The 17,668-nt window shown below is 39.3% G+C and overlaps 1 protein-coding gene across 2 annotated transcripts in view; it reads left to right on the plus strand.

Annotated features, from left to right (window-relative positions):
• The window catches only part of KIF16B (kinesin family member 16B), a 134,265-nt gene extending 116,868 nt beyond the window's left edge, over positions 1–17,397 (plus strand). For both annotated transcript variants that reach the window (XM_065632211.1, XM_065632212.1), the window contains 2 exons: positions 1,181–1,264; positions 16,613–17,397. In XM_065632211.1, coding sequence (XP_065488283.1) covers positions 1,181–1,264; positions 16,613–16,771 — 243 coding nt within the window. In that variant the 3' untranslated portion in view covers positions 16,772–17,397. The remainder of the gene's footprint in view (positions 1–1,180; positions 1,265–16,612) is intronic.
• The last annotated feature ends 271 nt before the right edge of the window (positions 17,398–17,668 follow it).

Below are 17,668 nucleotides of genomic sequence, written 5' to 3' on the forward strand. Positions count from 1 at the left end.
TGCAAGAGGCATTTTTACAGAGGGCTTTTGCCTGAAAAACAGCTCCAGCAATACCAGTGTGAGGTTGCACATTTCTGTCTCATACAGTGAGAACCAGGAATAAATTAGTTTTGATGTGTCTTCAAGTGCAAACACAAACGATGCTTTCGTGTGCAGCCTTCCCAGCAGCAGCGGCTTCGCAGGCCAGGTTCATTGGTACTTGTTACCAAATCTTGAATCTTTTGTGTGTTTTCCAGATATAGCTGGCTGGAATTTGTTCAAGCATTTTATTTGTCGGTGTACAAGAAAGGAAGACAGTTCCCTCACTCTCTTCCTTACCAGTGTAACTTGCCACAGTTCCCACAGAGAAACGAGAAGATAGTTTTGAACACCTCTGTGGAAGAACTCCTAAAAGGACAGATCTGAATAGCTGTTTCCAGGAGCTGTGCTGCTGCCTGGTTTTCATTTTCAGTATGATAAATGGGATTTTGCCAGCTCATGTGGATTCTCTTCAGAAATTAAAGCTATCAGCTTCCAGCGTGGACACGTTTGTGACTGAGCTACAGTTGAGTTACAGCTCAAGAAGTCCCACTTTCCATCATCTTAGCTGCCATCACAGCATAGGTACATGCTCGTAAGTCTGTCCCTGCTGTGAAGGAAGAAGTTGTAGTTCAAGGCACAACTAAAAGGTCCCTCAGATCCAGCTCAGATGTCAACTGGAGTCCAGCAATGCCATCTTCCACAATGTAACTTCAGTGATCTTACATTTATGATGCAATATAAGACAATCAAATTAACACAACAGTATGGTTGGAGACCCTAGGTTTTAAGAGACTAATTGCAATCTTCTAAGATAGACAGAATTTCTGAAGAGATCTTTCATAATTCTTAGTTGGTATTATCATATCAGATTCATTTTGCGGCTTTGTAATCCTTATGTGGGCAAACAGTGGCAGTCTTAATTCCTAAATTTGCTTTCTGTCACTCGCTTGTGACAAAATGCGTTGTTATCTTAGCAGTACTACAGACCAGATCGTAATAACATCAGTAGAAATGTGTAATGTGATATTTGCTAATAGCACATAGTGTAGCTCATGAATATTTGGCATTTTCTTTTTCCCAGTTGCTTCGTAGTTTAAAGAGAATTTTCTCATTTGAGCTTGTCACTTCTGATGCCGATTCATCCTTTAATGTCTTCCAGCTTGCCACTTTAGAATTCCCTCCAAAGAAGCTCTTTGGAAACAAGGATGAACGAGTGATTGCAGAACGACGGAGTCACTTAGAGGTAATGCCAACTTTTTAACAGGTTTCTGTGACATATTTAGGTGGAGTGCTCTATGCTTGACCAACAGAAACCATTCCCATATGGTGAAAGTTAAATAGCTGCTTGTAAGTTTGAAGTTACTTGCTGCCTCATTTAACACAGGAGATGGCAGCAGTAGATTGCAAAGTAATGAAACTGCCTTAAAAAAACCAATCATAGTCTAGGAAAAAAGCTTCTCTTAAGAAATATTCATGGGAGATACATTTATTTAAGGGGGAAAGATTGTGGGTGAGGTAAGTGTTCACTGTAGACAGATGGTCTCTGTGCAAGACAAAAGATGAAAAAAATATTGCTACTTCAAATGCAATTTGTTAGCTGAAGATTTGCTATTTTACCATAGTTATTATATCCAAATATCTCATGACAGAAGGAAAGCAATATTTAGGCATCTTTGAGCTTTATTTTATAGCTCAGCTTTCCAAATGTGGGTTTTTTTTTCTTTCAGTTACTTTTTTAAATTAATTTTATTGTGGACAAGGTTACTGAGTTTATAAGAGTTTGAGTTTTATTGCTTCTTTTGCAGTGCCATGTAGATGGCACAGTTTTGACTCCTATCACACATTAAGTCTTTATATTTCTATGTTAATGCATGTGTTATTGCAGCCCAAAGGCAGGAGATGGGGTTTTGGGAAAGAAGAGGAGACATGAACAAAGATTAAACCATACACCCCGCATATGTATTCTTAGCCACATGTGGGTTACCTGATCATGCAAGTCATTAAGAATTACATTCTTTGTAGAACTAAAGTGGCATTAAGTAGAGCTTTAGAGAAATTCATGTGAAACTAGATTGCTTCCAACTGGAATATTTTCTTGCATGTTTTGAATTTTTTCTACATACTTCACCTTTTCTTTGATCTACAAACAAAACATCCTCCCACTGACTTTTGATGTGAGGCTATCTTAACATGGAGCACAAAATGTAATCTGGTTTTTGTTCATGTTCTCTATAGAGGGCATAAAGGCATGGCCACATTCCAGTCTAGTACTCAATTTGCATATTTTTGTACCAGTAAGAAATTTAATCCCTTAATCTTTCTGACCTTTCATTGATTTAATAACAAATTTTAATGTAACGTTTCTAAATGTTAAAACTGCTGTGTATAGTGATGCTTTGATCATGGCCATACAGTACTTATAGCTCTCTCTATATAGCCAGTTTTTAGCTTAGAATTGAATTGTATCTATTTTAACTAAGTTATTAAAACTTATTACGTATACATTTTGCAAACCTAGTAATAATAATAAATAATATGTGACCACTGTTCACATGCATATATTTTGCCATGTGCCATGTAGTACACTTGGTCTTTCCACTCAATAATCTTGACAGTGAAGATCCCTCATGGCTCAGGGAAATTTAAAGAGGACAAGGAGTCAAGTAAATGTTATCATCCTTGCCAACAAAACCAGGACAAGGGATTTGATGCAACAAGCTGGTCAAAACTCCCTTATATCTGGATCTCTAGTTGTGGTGTTTTCTTTCCACTGTGTATTTTGCAGCATTTTCCTCTGGCTCTGTACTGTAGGCCAACGACTGGAGTGCTTCAGCTAACATAGCTACAGCCTACTTGTCGAAGAGTGGGAGAAACCACCTAAGTAGTGACGGTTTCCAAAGTCACATAACGCTTTAAAGACTCCAAGTACATCTTGAGTTATACTGAGAAAGTGTTGGGCAGGCAGAGGAAGTGCGATGGTGGAAGACGGCACAGGCAGCACTTGTATTCAGAACACTGGGTGTTACTGCCGGCTGGTTTTCAGGTTGATACGAACCTTGAGCACGCTTCAGCGGGCTAACTGGAATGAGGTAGATGGATGGATTGCCTCTGTAAGGGATGACGGTTCGTGGCCTTTTGACCATAGTGCATTTCTCAGGTGGAAATTTGGTCAGGTAAAAGGTGAGGGCATTAGACCTTGGTAACAAGCAGAAACGTGGCTTGTATTCAGTTGACTTCCATACCTGATCCTGTACATTGATTTGCTGAAAACCCTTTGCAATTTCTTCCAAGCCTCACAGGTGATGTGTTGTTAGAGCTGTAGTATAGTATAAAAGTTTATTTGGTTGTTCCACATGGTTAGTCAAGAGCTAATAAATTAATACAGCATCTTTAGAAAAAGCAAAGCACAGCTTCCAGGCCAACAAAAATGTATATTCTTATCCAACGTCTGAGCTGACTTTATTGGCTAGACAGCCTGATAAACAGTCTGATAAGTGTTCTGGACAAATATTCTGTATTGTAAGATCCTTAGTAGAGCTGTCATCCCAGTGGTGGATGACAAAAAAATTGCTCTTCAATTTTTTACATTAGTTATTTGTACATCTTGAACAGGCTGTGACTTCACATTGTTTTTCCTGAATTTTTTGGATTGAAGTGGGGTAGTACAGGTTTGGCTAGTCCAGTGCACAGGCTGAGTAACAGCATTTTCTTTTTTTACCTTTTATTCTTTTTAAAGTATGCACATACTTTATCAACATTCAAACTCCACTGTACACCTGTGTGAGGGATAAGACAATTTAAGCTGTCGTTTCAGTCAAACAACCTGAGTATTTGCTGGAATCAGCAGCTGGTTGCTGAAGTGGCCTTGCAGGCTCTTTTCTTTACACCAAAATGAAATTGCAGCTCTCAGTCTGATCCAGAGGAATGAAGCAGATAGACTGGGAGTCATTGTAGGAGCAAAACTACTCTTCCAATTAACTAAACGTACAACAATCAGAGAACTGGTTGTAGTGCAGATATCTAAACTGTTATTTTATTTGACTCACTGTGGCTTTAGTCAGGGAAATTTTCCTTGCACCTAGTTATAAAAAAAATTGTCCAAAACATCCTTTGTGGGACAGTTTAGGCAGAGTTTGTTTTTTTGCTATGCATCACCTCTCAGATTCTTGTACTGGTACCTTTCAAGGCAACTAGAATCAGGGGTGCTGACTGTAGGGTTTGCTTTGGTTTACAGTTGTTGTGTAGAGTTACCTTATTTCAGCTTGAGATAAGAAATGGACGTATTTCATCATCATGGAGATGAAATTACTTGGAGTAAAAGACTCCAGAGAGCCCCACATTATGCATTTATTGTGATTTCAAGTCACAATCCTCAAAGTTTGTGTAAAACATTGTTATTTTATTTATCCTACCTGGTACAAATGCTTAATAACCAAAAGCTTCACAATACCTTGTTGGTAGGAAAGCACATTATGTGTACTATTTTTGTGTGAGATGAACCTGAGAAGAAGTCTTTGATCTCTAGCATGATACATAGTTGCAATGCAAACACTTTTGTTTTCATGGGTTTTGGTATTGCAAAGTCTTTTGAGCAATATCTTACATTTCCATTGAGGTTTGGAAAAATAACATGCAAGTTTGCACCAAGGTTTTGCCTATACATCTTACGAGAAAACACCTAAATTGTATTTAAAATTACCTATCCAAAATGCTGTATTGCAATCTATTAATTTAGTATTTCATCAGGGACCTGTTGCAGGGAAAAACTCTAAATTAATTGTTCCGCAGTCTAAAGACACTAATTTCACTTCAGAGCCAACCTTGCTTGATTAAATCCGCCTTAAATGAAACAGCCAAGAATTCTTTTGATTAAAGTTAATGAATAGAAGGTAGTGTGTATCTATCCTTTCGCGGAATTAGAAATCAGTAGATAAGAGTATAGGATCCTTTTTTAAAATGAAATCAGATGATGTGTTTTCCTTTTTCTATTTTTTAAGCAAAAACTTTGTAAAGGAAACACGAGTCACAAGATGCGTGATTAAATGAATGTATCTGTTCCCATTTTAACTGCAAACTATCTTTTATTCCTTAGTGAGTTGCTAGGTCTGTGGATGACAGTAGAAAGAAGTTTTCCTGAAATCCCAGCTTCTTTGTATACAGCATTTGGATACTCCATATCATATCATATATCGTATCATTCCCTGGATTGTTTCTCTTCTTCTCTTAGACTTATGCTTTGCTGTAGTAATGAAGATGATTATTAGCCCCGTTTTCCTATTGTGCAGCCAGAAAAACTGGACACGAGTAACTGTCTAAGCTGACGGAGCAGATTGAGTTGTGCTTCTTCGCTCCTTGGTCAGAAGCCTTGCAGTCGTGGACCCACGAGCCTTTCTGTTCTGTTCTTGCTGTTACCGTTGTGCTCAGAAAAAAAACTCCAATTCTTACACTGTCAAAATCCCAAGAGGTGGTTGTTTAAAGGAAAACAGGAACTTCCCCAGGCCTCAGCTTGTCTCCTTGTCTCTGTTCACTGTTTCCCATTCCCTATTCCCACTGCTGCATTTCTTCAGGTTGTTTGTGGACAGCAAAGGGGGACAAGCGAAATCCCCAGTCACGGATGCACTGACAAAAAGACCAACAGTTGGTAGAGTCGTGTTTCCTTTTGCTGCCACTTAGAGAGCTCAGGAATGAAAGAAAGTCAACCTGGAACAGTATGGTAAAGCGAAGCCTACTTCAGGTTTTGTTGGAGCACATACATCTTCCTGGCATTGACTTTGCTGCTCTTTTTTCTTGGTACTTTGAACCTCTTTAAAGCTAGACACACTCAATTTATTTAAAATTAATAATACAATTGTCCTTAACCTCCTCACTTCCTGCTGTCATCTGATGAGGTTTTCAATGATAGGTGTTAATGCAAGAGGCAGAAATAAATCTTGTATGAACTGCATAATTCAATTATGCTCTTGAATCTGTAGAACTGGCTGGGGAAGGCACCATAGACACTCAACTGATTGAAGCATTACTGTTCCCTACAGTCAAAATTAAGCTTCCAAAGTAAGATTCTTTAAATTAGAAGCCAAGTGTGTTGTTTTGTTTTTAGTTTGTATTCTCACCTGAGTCCTTTGAAGTTCTAGGGGGTTTTTTTGGTGTTGATGTTTTGGGTTGTGTTGTTTGTAGGTTTTTGGTTTGGTGGTTTTTTGTTTGTTTGTTTTTAATAAAGCTCTAAAGTTAGCTGCTTTCCTTTCAAAAGTGAGATTCTGCTGGGTTTGCATGGCTCCAAGAATCTGGTTCTTAAGGAGAACATGAAATAATGAAAATGGCACCTTTCTTTGAACTTGAATTCATTCTTGTTTTTTAAATGTATTATTAGTTTCAGAATTAACAGCTCGATGGCAACCAGCAAAAGAAACATCTGAGGAGGAAAAAAAAAACGTCAAAAGTATTTGTTGACAGATTTGGGCAAACAAGATGTTTGAGTCTGTCTGGGACCTCGTTTCTTGATGTTTTTCTTGCAGTCATGAGGACAGAAGCATTTAAATGAGATTTTAGATGATTCATCATCTGAATATTCAGTATAAACTTTGAGTACATCCCTCTGGCCTTTGTTTCACAGCCCCATCCTGTATTATGTTTTAACTGAGACAACCTGCTTCACGCTAGTTACAGGTGAACTGATATTTCTAGTGCCAAAGCCCTGTCACGTGAAGTCAGAGTTACCATTTCTGTTTGATTTTTCCCGACTCCGATGCCAGACACAAAGACCTTTCAAACCCACTGATTATGTGTCCATTCAAAGTGATTATTAAAAGGAAACTATTAGACTCCAGTATCAGCTTACAACAACATCCCTAATACCAAAGCTTTTTAAGAAGAGCTTTAAAGCCACCTGCTCACCAGCCTGGCTCTTGCAGATTGAATGTTTGCCTCCAACATTGTGGTTGTAAATACTGTTCTTAGAAGCATCTCAATGAGAAGGACTTCAGAAAGCATTCAGAATACATTTGATAATCGTTGAAAGATAAAAGGATGCTTTTCCTTTTGTTACGGACACGAATGCACACTAGATATGACTGCTAGCACAAAAGCGAACTGCTGCAAATGTCAGTGTTTGATAATCCTAGAGAAGATTGTTTCATAGCCATAGTCTAAACTACAAAATGCAACATCTTGGATTGATGGTTTTAATTTCACACTAGAGGAATATGGATGCAACAGGAGCACAGAAGGAAAGAGCATAGATGTATCCACAAAGACAAGAAAAAAGTGTGTGTGGTTGGGCTATATTGTGAATATCAATTATATGAATCATAGAACAGTTTGGGTTGGAAGGGACCTTCAAAGCTCATCCAGTCCAACCCCTGCCATGAGCAGGGACATCCTCACCCAGCTCAGGTTGCTCAGAGCCCCGTCCAGCCTGGCCTAGGATGTCTCCAGGGACGGGGCATCTGCCACCTCTCTGGGCAACCTGGGCCAGTGTTTTACCACCCTCATTTCTAAAATTTTCCTTCTCATTTCTGGCCAGCCAGAGCTGAACACAGGACTCCAGGTAGGGTCTTACCAGAGCAGAGTACGTTAAATCCATGTCAAGGATAAATATATTAGGTACAGTCAGTCTGTACCAAGTGCCCTTCATAGCCTCTAATAACCGTTTAAAAACAAAAATAACTGTTTTTCAGCAATGACACCAAAGTCTTGCCTTGCCTGCAGCCAGTAAAACTGCAAGCAATTTCACACATCATGTTTCCAGCCTCTGTGCAGCATCGGGGCTGCCCAAGGCCCCTGCCTTTTCTGCTTTGAAGCGGCAGCCCTCAAAGAGGAGTTGTAGCAGCACTCAGCAGTGAAGCACTTCATCTTTTTTTGGGTGGTCCTGCTTCTCATGCAAGGCATGTTGGCTTCAAAAAGTGAATAAATAAAATTAATTTTACTTATTGATTACAGTCACTGCATACAAGTAAGTTGAAATTAGGACTTTGCGTACATCAGCAGTTGATCCTATACCAATAAGATGTTACTTTGATTAAATACCATAGACTCTCAGCCAGGCCCATGGCAAACGCAAGATATTATTCTTATGATAGCAGTAGAAGAGAAGGATGGTAGTTTAGAAGAGCTGAAAGCCTGGGGTTATTTTCTGAATGAGTTAATTTTGGGCTCCAGTCCAGCAGGCTGGGTGCAAAAGCAATGTTGAGCGTAAGCAGCCCCTTGGTCTCATTTGTTCAGACTCAGTGCCTTATTCAAGATTGAGTCTGAAACCCTGTTTTGCAGAGTTTGCTTAGAGGTAAGTTTACATAATACACATACCCCTTTACAGTAATTTTAGCATTTCTTCAGATGTATAACTTCAGATCCCTACCTCAAAAACTGGAGCTTTTGTGATAGTTTATATGCGTTACAACCAAATAATTAAATAGGATGTGCAATTCAGAGACCTTTTTTCTTTCCTTTTTAGAGATTCCAGAGTATCAGAAAATAAGGAGGTATATTTATCATAATTTAGTAACTCCAGAAAACGTGACAGCATATAGTTTGAGCTCTAGTTTAGCTCCACATCACAGTGTATTTTGCTGTCAGTTCAGAATAAATTTCCCAACATCCTTCTACAAATCACGTTTTGAAGCTGTTTACCTTTATCAGTCTCCAGTCATCGCCCTCCACATTCAGATGTGAGCAGATGAATAAAAGGAGCGCTCGCCCGAGGACGCTGGGTTGAACTCGGCGTGATGCATTTTCAAAGCAAGCGTATCAGTCATTCCCCGGCATCTGATTTTGCCAAAGCAGAGGGTGACGCACGTCAAGTGCTTTGGTAGCTGTTTGCCAAGGCCATTCCGGCAGACGAGACGCTGTTGCTGCCGGCCCAGGGATGCGCGGTAAATTCAATCCTGTTGTTCTTTCTGGAATAGATTTTGACAGGACTTGTTTTGACTTGTGCTCTGGAGAAAGGATTGGTTTCCTTCACTAGTCAGGTCTGTTTTGATCTTTTTTAATATGGCTGTTCCCTTCCAAAAGAAGACTCGCACTGATAGAGCACTTATAAATCATAGCCCTAGCTGCCCTTTTTTTTTTTTTTCCTTTTTTTTTCCCTGCTAGCCTACAATTCAGTTTTTGTTGGAGTTACTTAAAGCCAATGAATCTAAGCTTTTAGCATGCAGGCATTGTAAGAAATATTAAGTCCTGTGGATTTTAAATGAATTTCAGGCAGAATAAGATTGTAATTTGGGATGTAGACTGACTTCAGAAGTTAATTCAATTGATGTGGCAGAATAGTAATTCAGCATAATGTGCTCATACCATTAGACTTGCACAGAAAAACACTCTAAATAGCTATAATGAATAGTTTGGATTTTGAATACCTAGGAGAGCAATTTCACCTTGAATCATAACCGGCATCTCTCAGAATGCTTGTACATTACAAAAATTCAAAAAGGTGTATGAATGCAAGTAAATTTCAGTACTACCCTGGGTAAAATTTAATTTTAGTGGCACTCAAATACTTCTGAAGATGTAGTGGTAAAATCTGCTTTGACCTGCATCGCTGTGGAGGAAACTGTAACTGATTCAAGAAATCTGCATTAAATTGTGCATAAAAACTGGAGGGAGAGTTTCCCAAGGGGCTAAAATGTCAGTCTTTTTTTTTTTTTTTTTTTTTTTTTTTTTTTTTTTAATGGAATGTAACTGCTTAAAGAGCTTGATTCTCACCTACTTCATTCCAAAGTAATTTAGGTACCTCTAAAGATGCCCAGAGGAGCAGTGTGGATGATATTGCTGCTTCTCTCTCTGCTCTGGGTTCAGTCCACCACCAACACAGACTGCTGCAGTGTTAGTGCCACTGCAGTGGCAAGAACACTGCTCTCTGTAGTTCAGTTCTGTAGCTCCAACAAAAGCAAAGGCTAAATTCTCGGCTATCAAAGTCATATTCTGTTTTAATAGATCCAGTGTTTGCAGCCATGTCAACATTTGGGAGCTACATAGCTAAATCTGTTCACTAATGAAAGAGCTACACTGTATTTTTGGTAGGAGCTCTCAATCTCATCTCCTCCTATCTAGCTCCTAAGCAAAGAAGTTCAGTCTAACAAGTTAAGAGTTTGTGTGTAAATGTACAGTCACATTGGCAAGTATATTGGCTAGTATATTAAACAAAACAAACAAAAGCCACACAGGCAAAGAGCTTGTGGTGTGCATTGTGCATGGCTGTAGAATTATATGCAGAATCTGTATGTGGCATTTATTTGGGATGGAAATCGTTGGTGTATGGGGTGGACTTGTGTGTAGAGGTGTAAGACATGCAAAAAAAAAAAAAAAAGGTGATACTGATTGGGAAGTTCTTTTTTTTTTTTTACTTTTTTTTTCAGTGACTACTAAGCCTTATCTGTAAACAGCCTTGCTTCTGATTAGGCCTAATCAAAGTGAACAGGAAGGGTTTGATTAAAACCAGTCATTCCTTTATTCTTGGCTTGTGTAATGTGAAGCCAGTCAGTCCAATCCTGAGCCTAATTAATGTCTGCCAATCTGAAGCAAATAACCTCCCTCTTTAATATTATGACTAATGTGGTGGTGACTTGTCAAACATGCAGGAATGTGCCTTTATTCTCTTGAAAAAATCTCTCTGTGCTCACACAAGTCGTGTGTGACCAGAGCAGTCGCTGATACCTATGGAATAGATCAATTCTGGAGGTATTTGTTAGCTCTGACTCCTCAAGGAAGCTTTGCACGACTTTGACAGTGTCTAATACGGTAGTTTTTGTAAGGACAATCCAGCCATCCTGGTTTTTCTGCAAAAGAAATTTGCCTGAGTGATCATGTCATAATTTTAGAAGCTTTCTCTCTGAATTTTTCACAGAAATCAGATCCTTCAGGCACAAGGTAGCCTCCCAGGCAGTCTTTTTCTCATTGCTGTGAAATCAGAGCTGCACGTAATGCCCTAAGGGTGTGTGCAGGAGGTAAAATCCAGAGGTGACATCAGGTGCTTCCCGAAGGGCCTGAAATATCACTTGAGATATTGAATATCACATGCTGTCCTGTGCACGTATTTTACTCAAATCTGCTTTATGATATCTTGCAATGTGTGTCAAGGTGTTGGGGAAAAGAATTGAAGCCTCATGTTTTCTTTATTAAATTAAAAAGAATACTCCACAGAAGACCAAAATGTTTCTGAGCTTGACAGTTGATCTGAATCTTGAATTGCTAGAGGCGAAGGTACTGGTCATAGTCTGTGTATGGTCCCCCATCGTTTTGAGCTGCTGTACTCCAAAGCAGTGCCACTTCCTATATTATATTCTTCCTATCTGCCAATTCTTTCTCTGCTTGCTCATCTTAAACAGATCCAGAAATGGATCTGAAACTACTTTAGTGAGCTATCAGAGCACTATGCTGGCAATTAGTCACTCCTAATTAGCTGGTTTAGCCTCAGGTGGTCCCCAAGGGAAGGGGAAATGGATTGAGTGGCAGGCATGGGGAAGAAGCTCAAATGTGGTGAACCAAATCGTGATCTGGAGGGCCAAGTTAACCTTGCAGACCACAGGAGGAGCCTGCTGGGACCGCTGCTTCGATAAAACACCTCGATTTGGACAGTTTGAATACCACTTGCTGTGTAAAAAAACAAGCAATGGAAGAAGCAGATCCAATGCAAAGTTTGAATCCTGTTTTTCTTGGGAACATGTACAATATCTTCAGATCCTGTATATAGCATCACCCCAGACAGGGCCCTTTGCCAGCCTGAAGTCTTTGTGGGACACCATCTCCTGTCAGTGCCATTTAAGCCAGGCTTTTTTTGTAGTAGAAACTGTAGTTAGTGATGATAGCTGGTGTTTCTGTAATGTTTTGCATTTGAAAAAACACAGTAGGGGTAATTTTTTTTTTTTTTTCCTCTTCAAGACACCAATGGAAAGGTCCAAAATAGAGAGAGTTGGTTAATTTGGGAAAGGATCCTCAGTGTTCATTTTCCTTTGCATATGCCCAATGATTTCTTTCCATGAGACAAAGGCAGGAGAAGCACTCCCACTCTGCATTACAGAAGGCTGCCTTTGCATGCATAGTTCTCTAAGCAAGTCCTTATTTTTGTGATCGCAGATTGGAAGTGCAGTATGTTCCCGTCTGCTTGTTTTGGGCTGGAGTCTTCTTTGGGAAGATCTTACTTTGCAAATATCTAATTGCAGCATAATGTGATTTTTCAGAGTCAGGAAATATGCTTCAATCTGTCTGTTCTTTTTTCTAATCAGATTCCTGTCCCATAGAAAACAGCTGCTGATACCTGCATATGCTTTGCTCTATGAATAATTCAAATCAAGATTTGATTTAAAGCTTGCAGCACTTAACACTAGTCAACAGAATAATTATGTGATTGGTGCTGAGAGAAACTAGTGTCTATATTAAAAGGAGAGAGGAGCCAATGCTAAAAGTTAGATTAGCAAGTTAATTAGTCCTGACTCTGCCATCATTGACCTTCTGTGACCTTGTGGTAGAGCTTTTGACTGTCACATTGGTGTGTAGGTGTTGAAAGAGGGGTATTGTTTTGAAGAAAAGAGTCTATCATTTCAAAAAATCCCCAAAGCCTTGTAAGGTTTATCTTATTCAAGTTTGTTGTGCTTTCAGCTGTGTCATATATTAGCAGGTGATATTTATAATGCTAATTGTAAAGTGTTACATTTAAAGAACTTAAAACACTGACTTTTTGGAGGAAATTGGTAGAAATGGCAGCAGGAGAGAGAAAGCTTGAAGTTTCTTCACTTTCTGGAAGTACCAGAGTTGATGAGTTTTTAAACACACCAAAGTTTAATGAAAAATCCAATTCTTACTAAGCTCTGCTCTTGGTCTCTGAGGCTGTCGCTGTTTGTAATGGATTATGAGAACAATGTCATTGAACTGAATTCCTCTTTAATATGCCACAATTGAAAGGATGATAAGAACACTTTCACATTCCAGAAAGCTTTTTGATTGTAATAACTTTAATAACTTTAAATTAAGTTATGGATTTATATTAAAATGTGCAAAATTATGAGGTCCCCACATCACAAAGTAGTGCAAAAATCATTAGAATGACTTTGCTGTGCTGATGGATTGAGCACGAGATGAACACTGGCCTACTGCTAAAAAGGTGAACCCTATTAAAATGATTTTTAATAAACTTTTAAAATGGTTGCCATTTTGCTATTCACATAATTAAAAGGGAGGCAAAGCTACTCACCCTTGTAAGTAAAGAATAATCTTTGAGCCTCACAACACTTTCTCCGGTCTTTTTTCCTTTGCAAACACTTGGAATACAAAGTTAAAACTTGCAGGTATGGCTGTCATAAATTTTAAGTTAAAGGCCATGAAGGTTGTAATGCATGCCAAGAGGGCAAAACCACTACTTTTCCTATTTCAGATTTTTTTTAACCTGGCTTTCAATCTCTGTGAGTTTTGTACATGCCAAGAGTATTTCTGTTCTCTAAACTAGTGTTTCTGAATATCTGTTTAGACTGAGCAACCAACACGATCGGTGTGTTAAGTTACCCATTTTACAGCCCTATTACAGTGCCCGGGTCCTTTGCCCTCACATTGAGACGCTGACAAATTTATAATCAGGAACTTTTCCAGCAAACCAGCAATGCAGCAAGTTGAACACTGTTAGTGAAACAAAACTCCTAAGTATATTTGGAAGAACACTGATGACTAGACTAAACAATCCAGAACAAATGGCTAGAGTTTTGAAAGGTTAACAAACAAAAACAAGTAACAAATCCAAGCCTTTTGGAATATTTGTAGCAGTGATCTATTTTTTTATTGCAAACCTAGCACAAGTAGGGTTGCTATAATGTAGTGCTTTGCATATTAGGGGCAATGATTTAGATGCTAGGGGTGAAATGCTGGTAGGAAGTCACAGCACTGATTTGTAAAAAATCTGGACATTTCTGTAAAGGCACCCTGAGCTTGCCAGTGCCTGCTAGGATTTTTTTTTTTTTTTTAAGGGAACACATCAAGAGATTGCAGAGTGCTTCCCACCTAGTTTTAACTCAGCACAAATAACATTGTTCTGTAAACAGAGAAAAATCATATCTGCTCCTGGAAATGGATTTAATGTAAAAGCTTTGAAAGTAATTCTCTTCCTGAGTCCTGCCAGAGGAGATCCTTTCATCTAGCCTTGCTCCTGCTCCAGCAGCTTGCAGTGGCTGCCTGGCTTGCAACAAACTCAGTGCCGAGCACCTTCTGGATCGCTCTGAAAGTTTTCTTTCCTTCACCTCTGGTGCTTGGTGTGGATGTGTCCCTGCCCCTCTCCCAGCTTGCCGTGATGCTCATCCTCTCCCTGTCCCATCTGAATTCGGGAAGTGTCTTTCCGCACAGTAGTAAGGAGCGCTCTTCCTTTTCTGCTACCACTTTTTTCCACTTTGTTGTCTACATTGCAGCCAACAGGACAGAGCAACTTTCCCCCTTACTGCCCAGCCGCAGCTCTTTAATCGAGACATATGCTTGTGGGGCGAGCAAACACTTCTGCTGTCAGTCACTGTTTTCCTCACTACACAACTTAACTCCTAGCCAGCGTATCTGCCTTAATTTCATTGAAGCAACAGCTTCTTTGTGTCAAGGGCACATCAGCTCTGTGCTATGCTAATACATCAGTGTTGCAAACAAGGGCAAATGCAGATATGGGATTTAAAAGAGGGCTAATTTCCTCAGAGGTGGTTGTTAAAGATCGCATAATGCCAAGCCATATGGCTGGGAACCTTCACACAAAATGAATTCCGTCATAATCTGCTAGGGTCCGCTTGCTGCCATTTTCCCAAGGATCTTTTTCATGTTCAAAGAATCTGTGATATTCACTGAGCAATTCCTGTGCGCAGATCTGGGAAAATAAGTATACCTGCTGTTCCTAGTGTTTCCTTGTCAGATAAGTATACCCTTATAGCAGAAGGATTTTTTTGTTCTGCCATTAGAGCTATCATGCCAAAACAATGAATAATGGCTCCTACAGGAAAGGCATGACAGTCAATTATCTGGCCATATATACCAAGGTGAACGCAATAGGTCTTGCAATGTCTCCAGCGAAATATTTGGGTACCTTTGAGCCTTCAGTAGCCATAAACTGGAATTACTGCAGTAACTTTTCAGCACAGTGCTAAAACTCTAATAGAATGCCATGTTTTACATTTGATTTTCTATCATATTCATCCTTCAGGCTTTACTGGATTGGGACTTTGTTTAAAGGGCCCTACTTTGTGAATCGTTTGTGGCAAATGTTGATATGACATCTGTTGCTCACTTTAAATTACCGCTTAGTCTGTTGGAATTCATCTTGAAGGCATTTTTGTAATGAAATTATTTTTCATGAACATTAGTACAACCTGTGGGAGATCTGAATAAAAAAGAAAATCCCCCAGTCCTGCCAAGAGAGTAGCTTATGTGCCAGCTGCTTTTATTTTGTTGGTGGGTTTTTTTGTTATCCTGCTTTCTGTGGAATTAATACAGCTGGTTTCCAAGGTACTTAAATAGGTAACAGGTTGTTATAGTATGGAGGAATTCTCCTTGAGAAAAGAGTGAATAATTAAGACTGCTTTCCGAACATGGAACCACTTCCATGACCCAAAAGCTGCTGCATTCAAATAACTCAACCTTGTGGTCTTTATAGGAGATTGTGCCATTCTGTCTTGCAGATATGTTTCCCACTGCATCCAAGATGAGTGAGTAATTTCTGGAGTTCTCTTTTAGTGTAGTCAGTCTGTAGCAGAGCAAAGGAGTTTATCCCTGTGCTCCACGTGAGACTTGCCTTACAGCTATTTGGGTGACAATGGGTGCTTTTTATAGCACCTGTCTAATCAATGTTTTACGTACTGTGTTTCATTCAAAAGTTGTAAATATGACTTATTAAATCATGCTAAACGATTGTAATAATTCCACCCATATGTGAAGGAAACCCCATCAGGTTTGCGAAAACTTTGTGTTAATGTACATCTGTCACAATTTCTTTAGGTACAAATGGATGCAAGTTGCACAGCAGTTGGTGAATATTAACTTTTGGGAAGGGGAATGCTTCTTATGTGTAAGACTTAAAAAGCCATGAAATTTAGAGGGCAGCTCAGTGAAAAGATGCTGGTGGGTTCTGAGATGATATGAAAGTCGTGCAATCTTTGTGCAGATGGCCTTGATCAAAACAAATCCTTTTTGATGCAAGGATTGTGGAGGCTTGATGAGGGAAGGATTTCTGAAGGCCTTTTGTGTCCATATGTAGTGAAATTCCTGCAGAATGGATTTGAGGTTTGCACCTGCTATGGTGTTTGGTAATGCTAGACGGCAGCATTAGCAGGTCATGGTTAGCAGAAAGCATTACATGACTGCAGAATAAACCAGAAAGCATCACGCAAGCACAGAATAAGACAGTCACTAAGCTTGGCAGGGAAAGAAATTGGAAAATACTTCTTTTCTGCTTTTCCAGAGCTTAATACAGACATTTCACTAGACAGGTTTTATAGATGGATTTAAATGCTGATGGTTATTAAAAGGACTTTTCACAGTCCATGGAGATCTTGTTTCTTTTTTTTTATTCTGCTGTTCATTTAATTCTTCAAAGTGGTCACAATCAATTTGATCAAGTAAACCTTATGACATTTTGTGTTTTGTTCCACAGAAATACCTCAGGAGCTTTTTCTCTGCAATGCTGAAATCTCCATCGTCTCCGCTGCACATTGACAAAGTGGGGCTCACTCTGTCAAAACACACCATCTGCGAATTCTCCTCCTTCTTCAGGAAAGGCGTTTTTGACTACAGCAGCCATGGGACGAGCTAACTTTTGGGCCAGAACCCTTCTGCCGGGGGAGCGCAGTCAGAGTGGTGCCTTCGCTTCTGTGGTGCGAGAGGAATAGAGGGAAGAAAACAGGTATCTGCCTCCGTACCTGGGGAGTTGCATCCAAACAACTCCAGTTACAGACAGCTACGCTCACTGCTAGCCTGTCCCAGCTCTCATATTAGTGCCTGCATTTTCCCGGCATGGGGTATACAAACATTTTTTTGTAAGTTGCTCTGTTAATACTGTACAAAGATTCTGACTCTCATGCTGCATTTGGATCTGCTCCTTAGCCTGGAGCGCTTCCTTCCCATTTGCTCAGAGGATTTATTCTGGTGGCGCGAGAGCATCTCGTTTGCCGTGGCGGCATGTCGTGCAGACAGAGGGTTTCTGAGCAGCCTTTTGGTTTCTGTCCAAGCTGTTCCTTAAAGAACACTTTCTCTTCTGTTTCCTTAAGCATACTGCGGCATTTAAGGTCATGCTCATACTCCACTGTTGTTTCTTTTTTTTCCCCTCTCAGACATACTTTTTAACTATTTGACTGTATAATTGTATAGTTTGCCAAAGAAGAATTAAAGAGCCTGGATAACTTGAATGTTTACAAAGATTATATGCAAAATGATTATTAAAGCCGAAAGTAACAACACTGGTGACATTTTTATTTCATGACCTAAATTACAGGACTACTAATGTTTTACATTTAATATGATGTGTAAAGATAATGGCGTTCCATTACTAAGCCTAGCAGATTACAATAAGCATTTCTAATTGAAGGAGAAAAAAAAAAGAAAAATTTATCACTATGGTTCACTTAAATTTTGAGATTATTTTTATTATTTTGATTCATTTCAGTGAAAACAGAAGTTAGGGTAAAATTTCTAAACCACTGAAGCCCTATTA

Source organism: Caloenas nicobarica, chromosome 3 (assembly GCF_036013445.1).
Source record: "Caloenas nicobarica isolate bCalNic1 chromosome 3, bCalNic1.hap1, whole genome shotgun sequence".
Taxonomy (NCBI): Eukaryota; Metazoa; Chordata; class Aves; order Columbiformes; family Columbidae; genus Caloenas; species Caloenas nicobarica.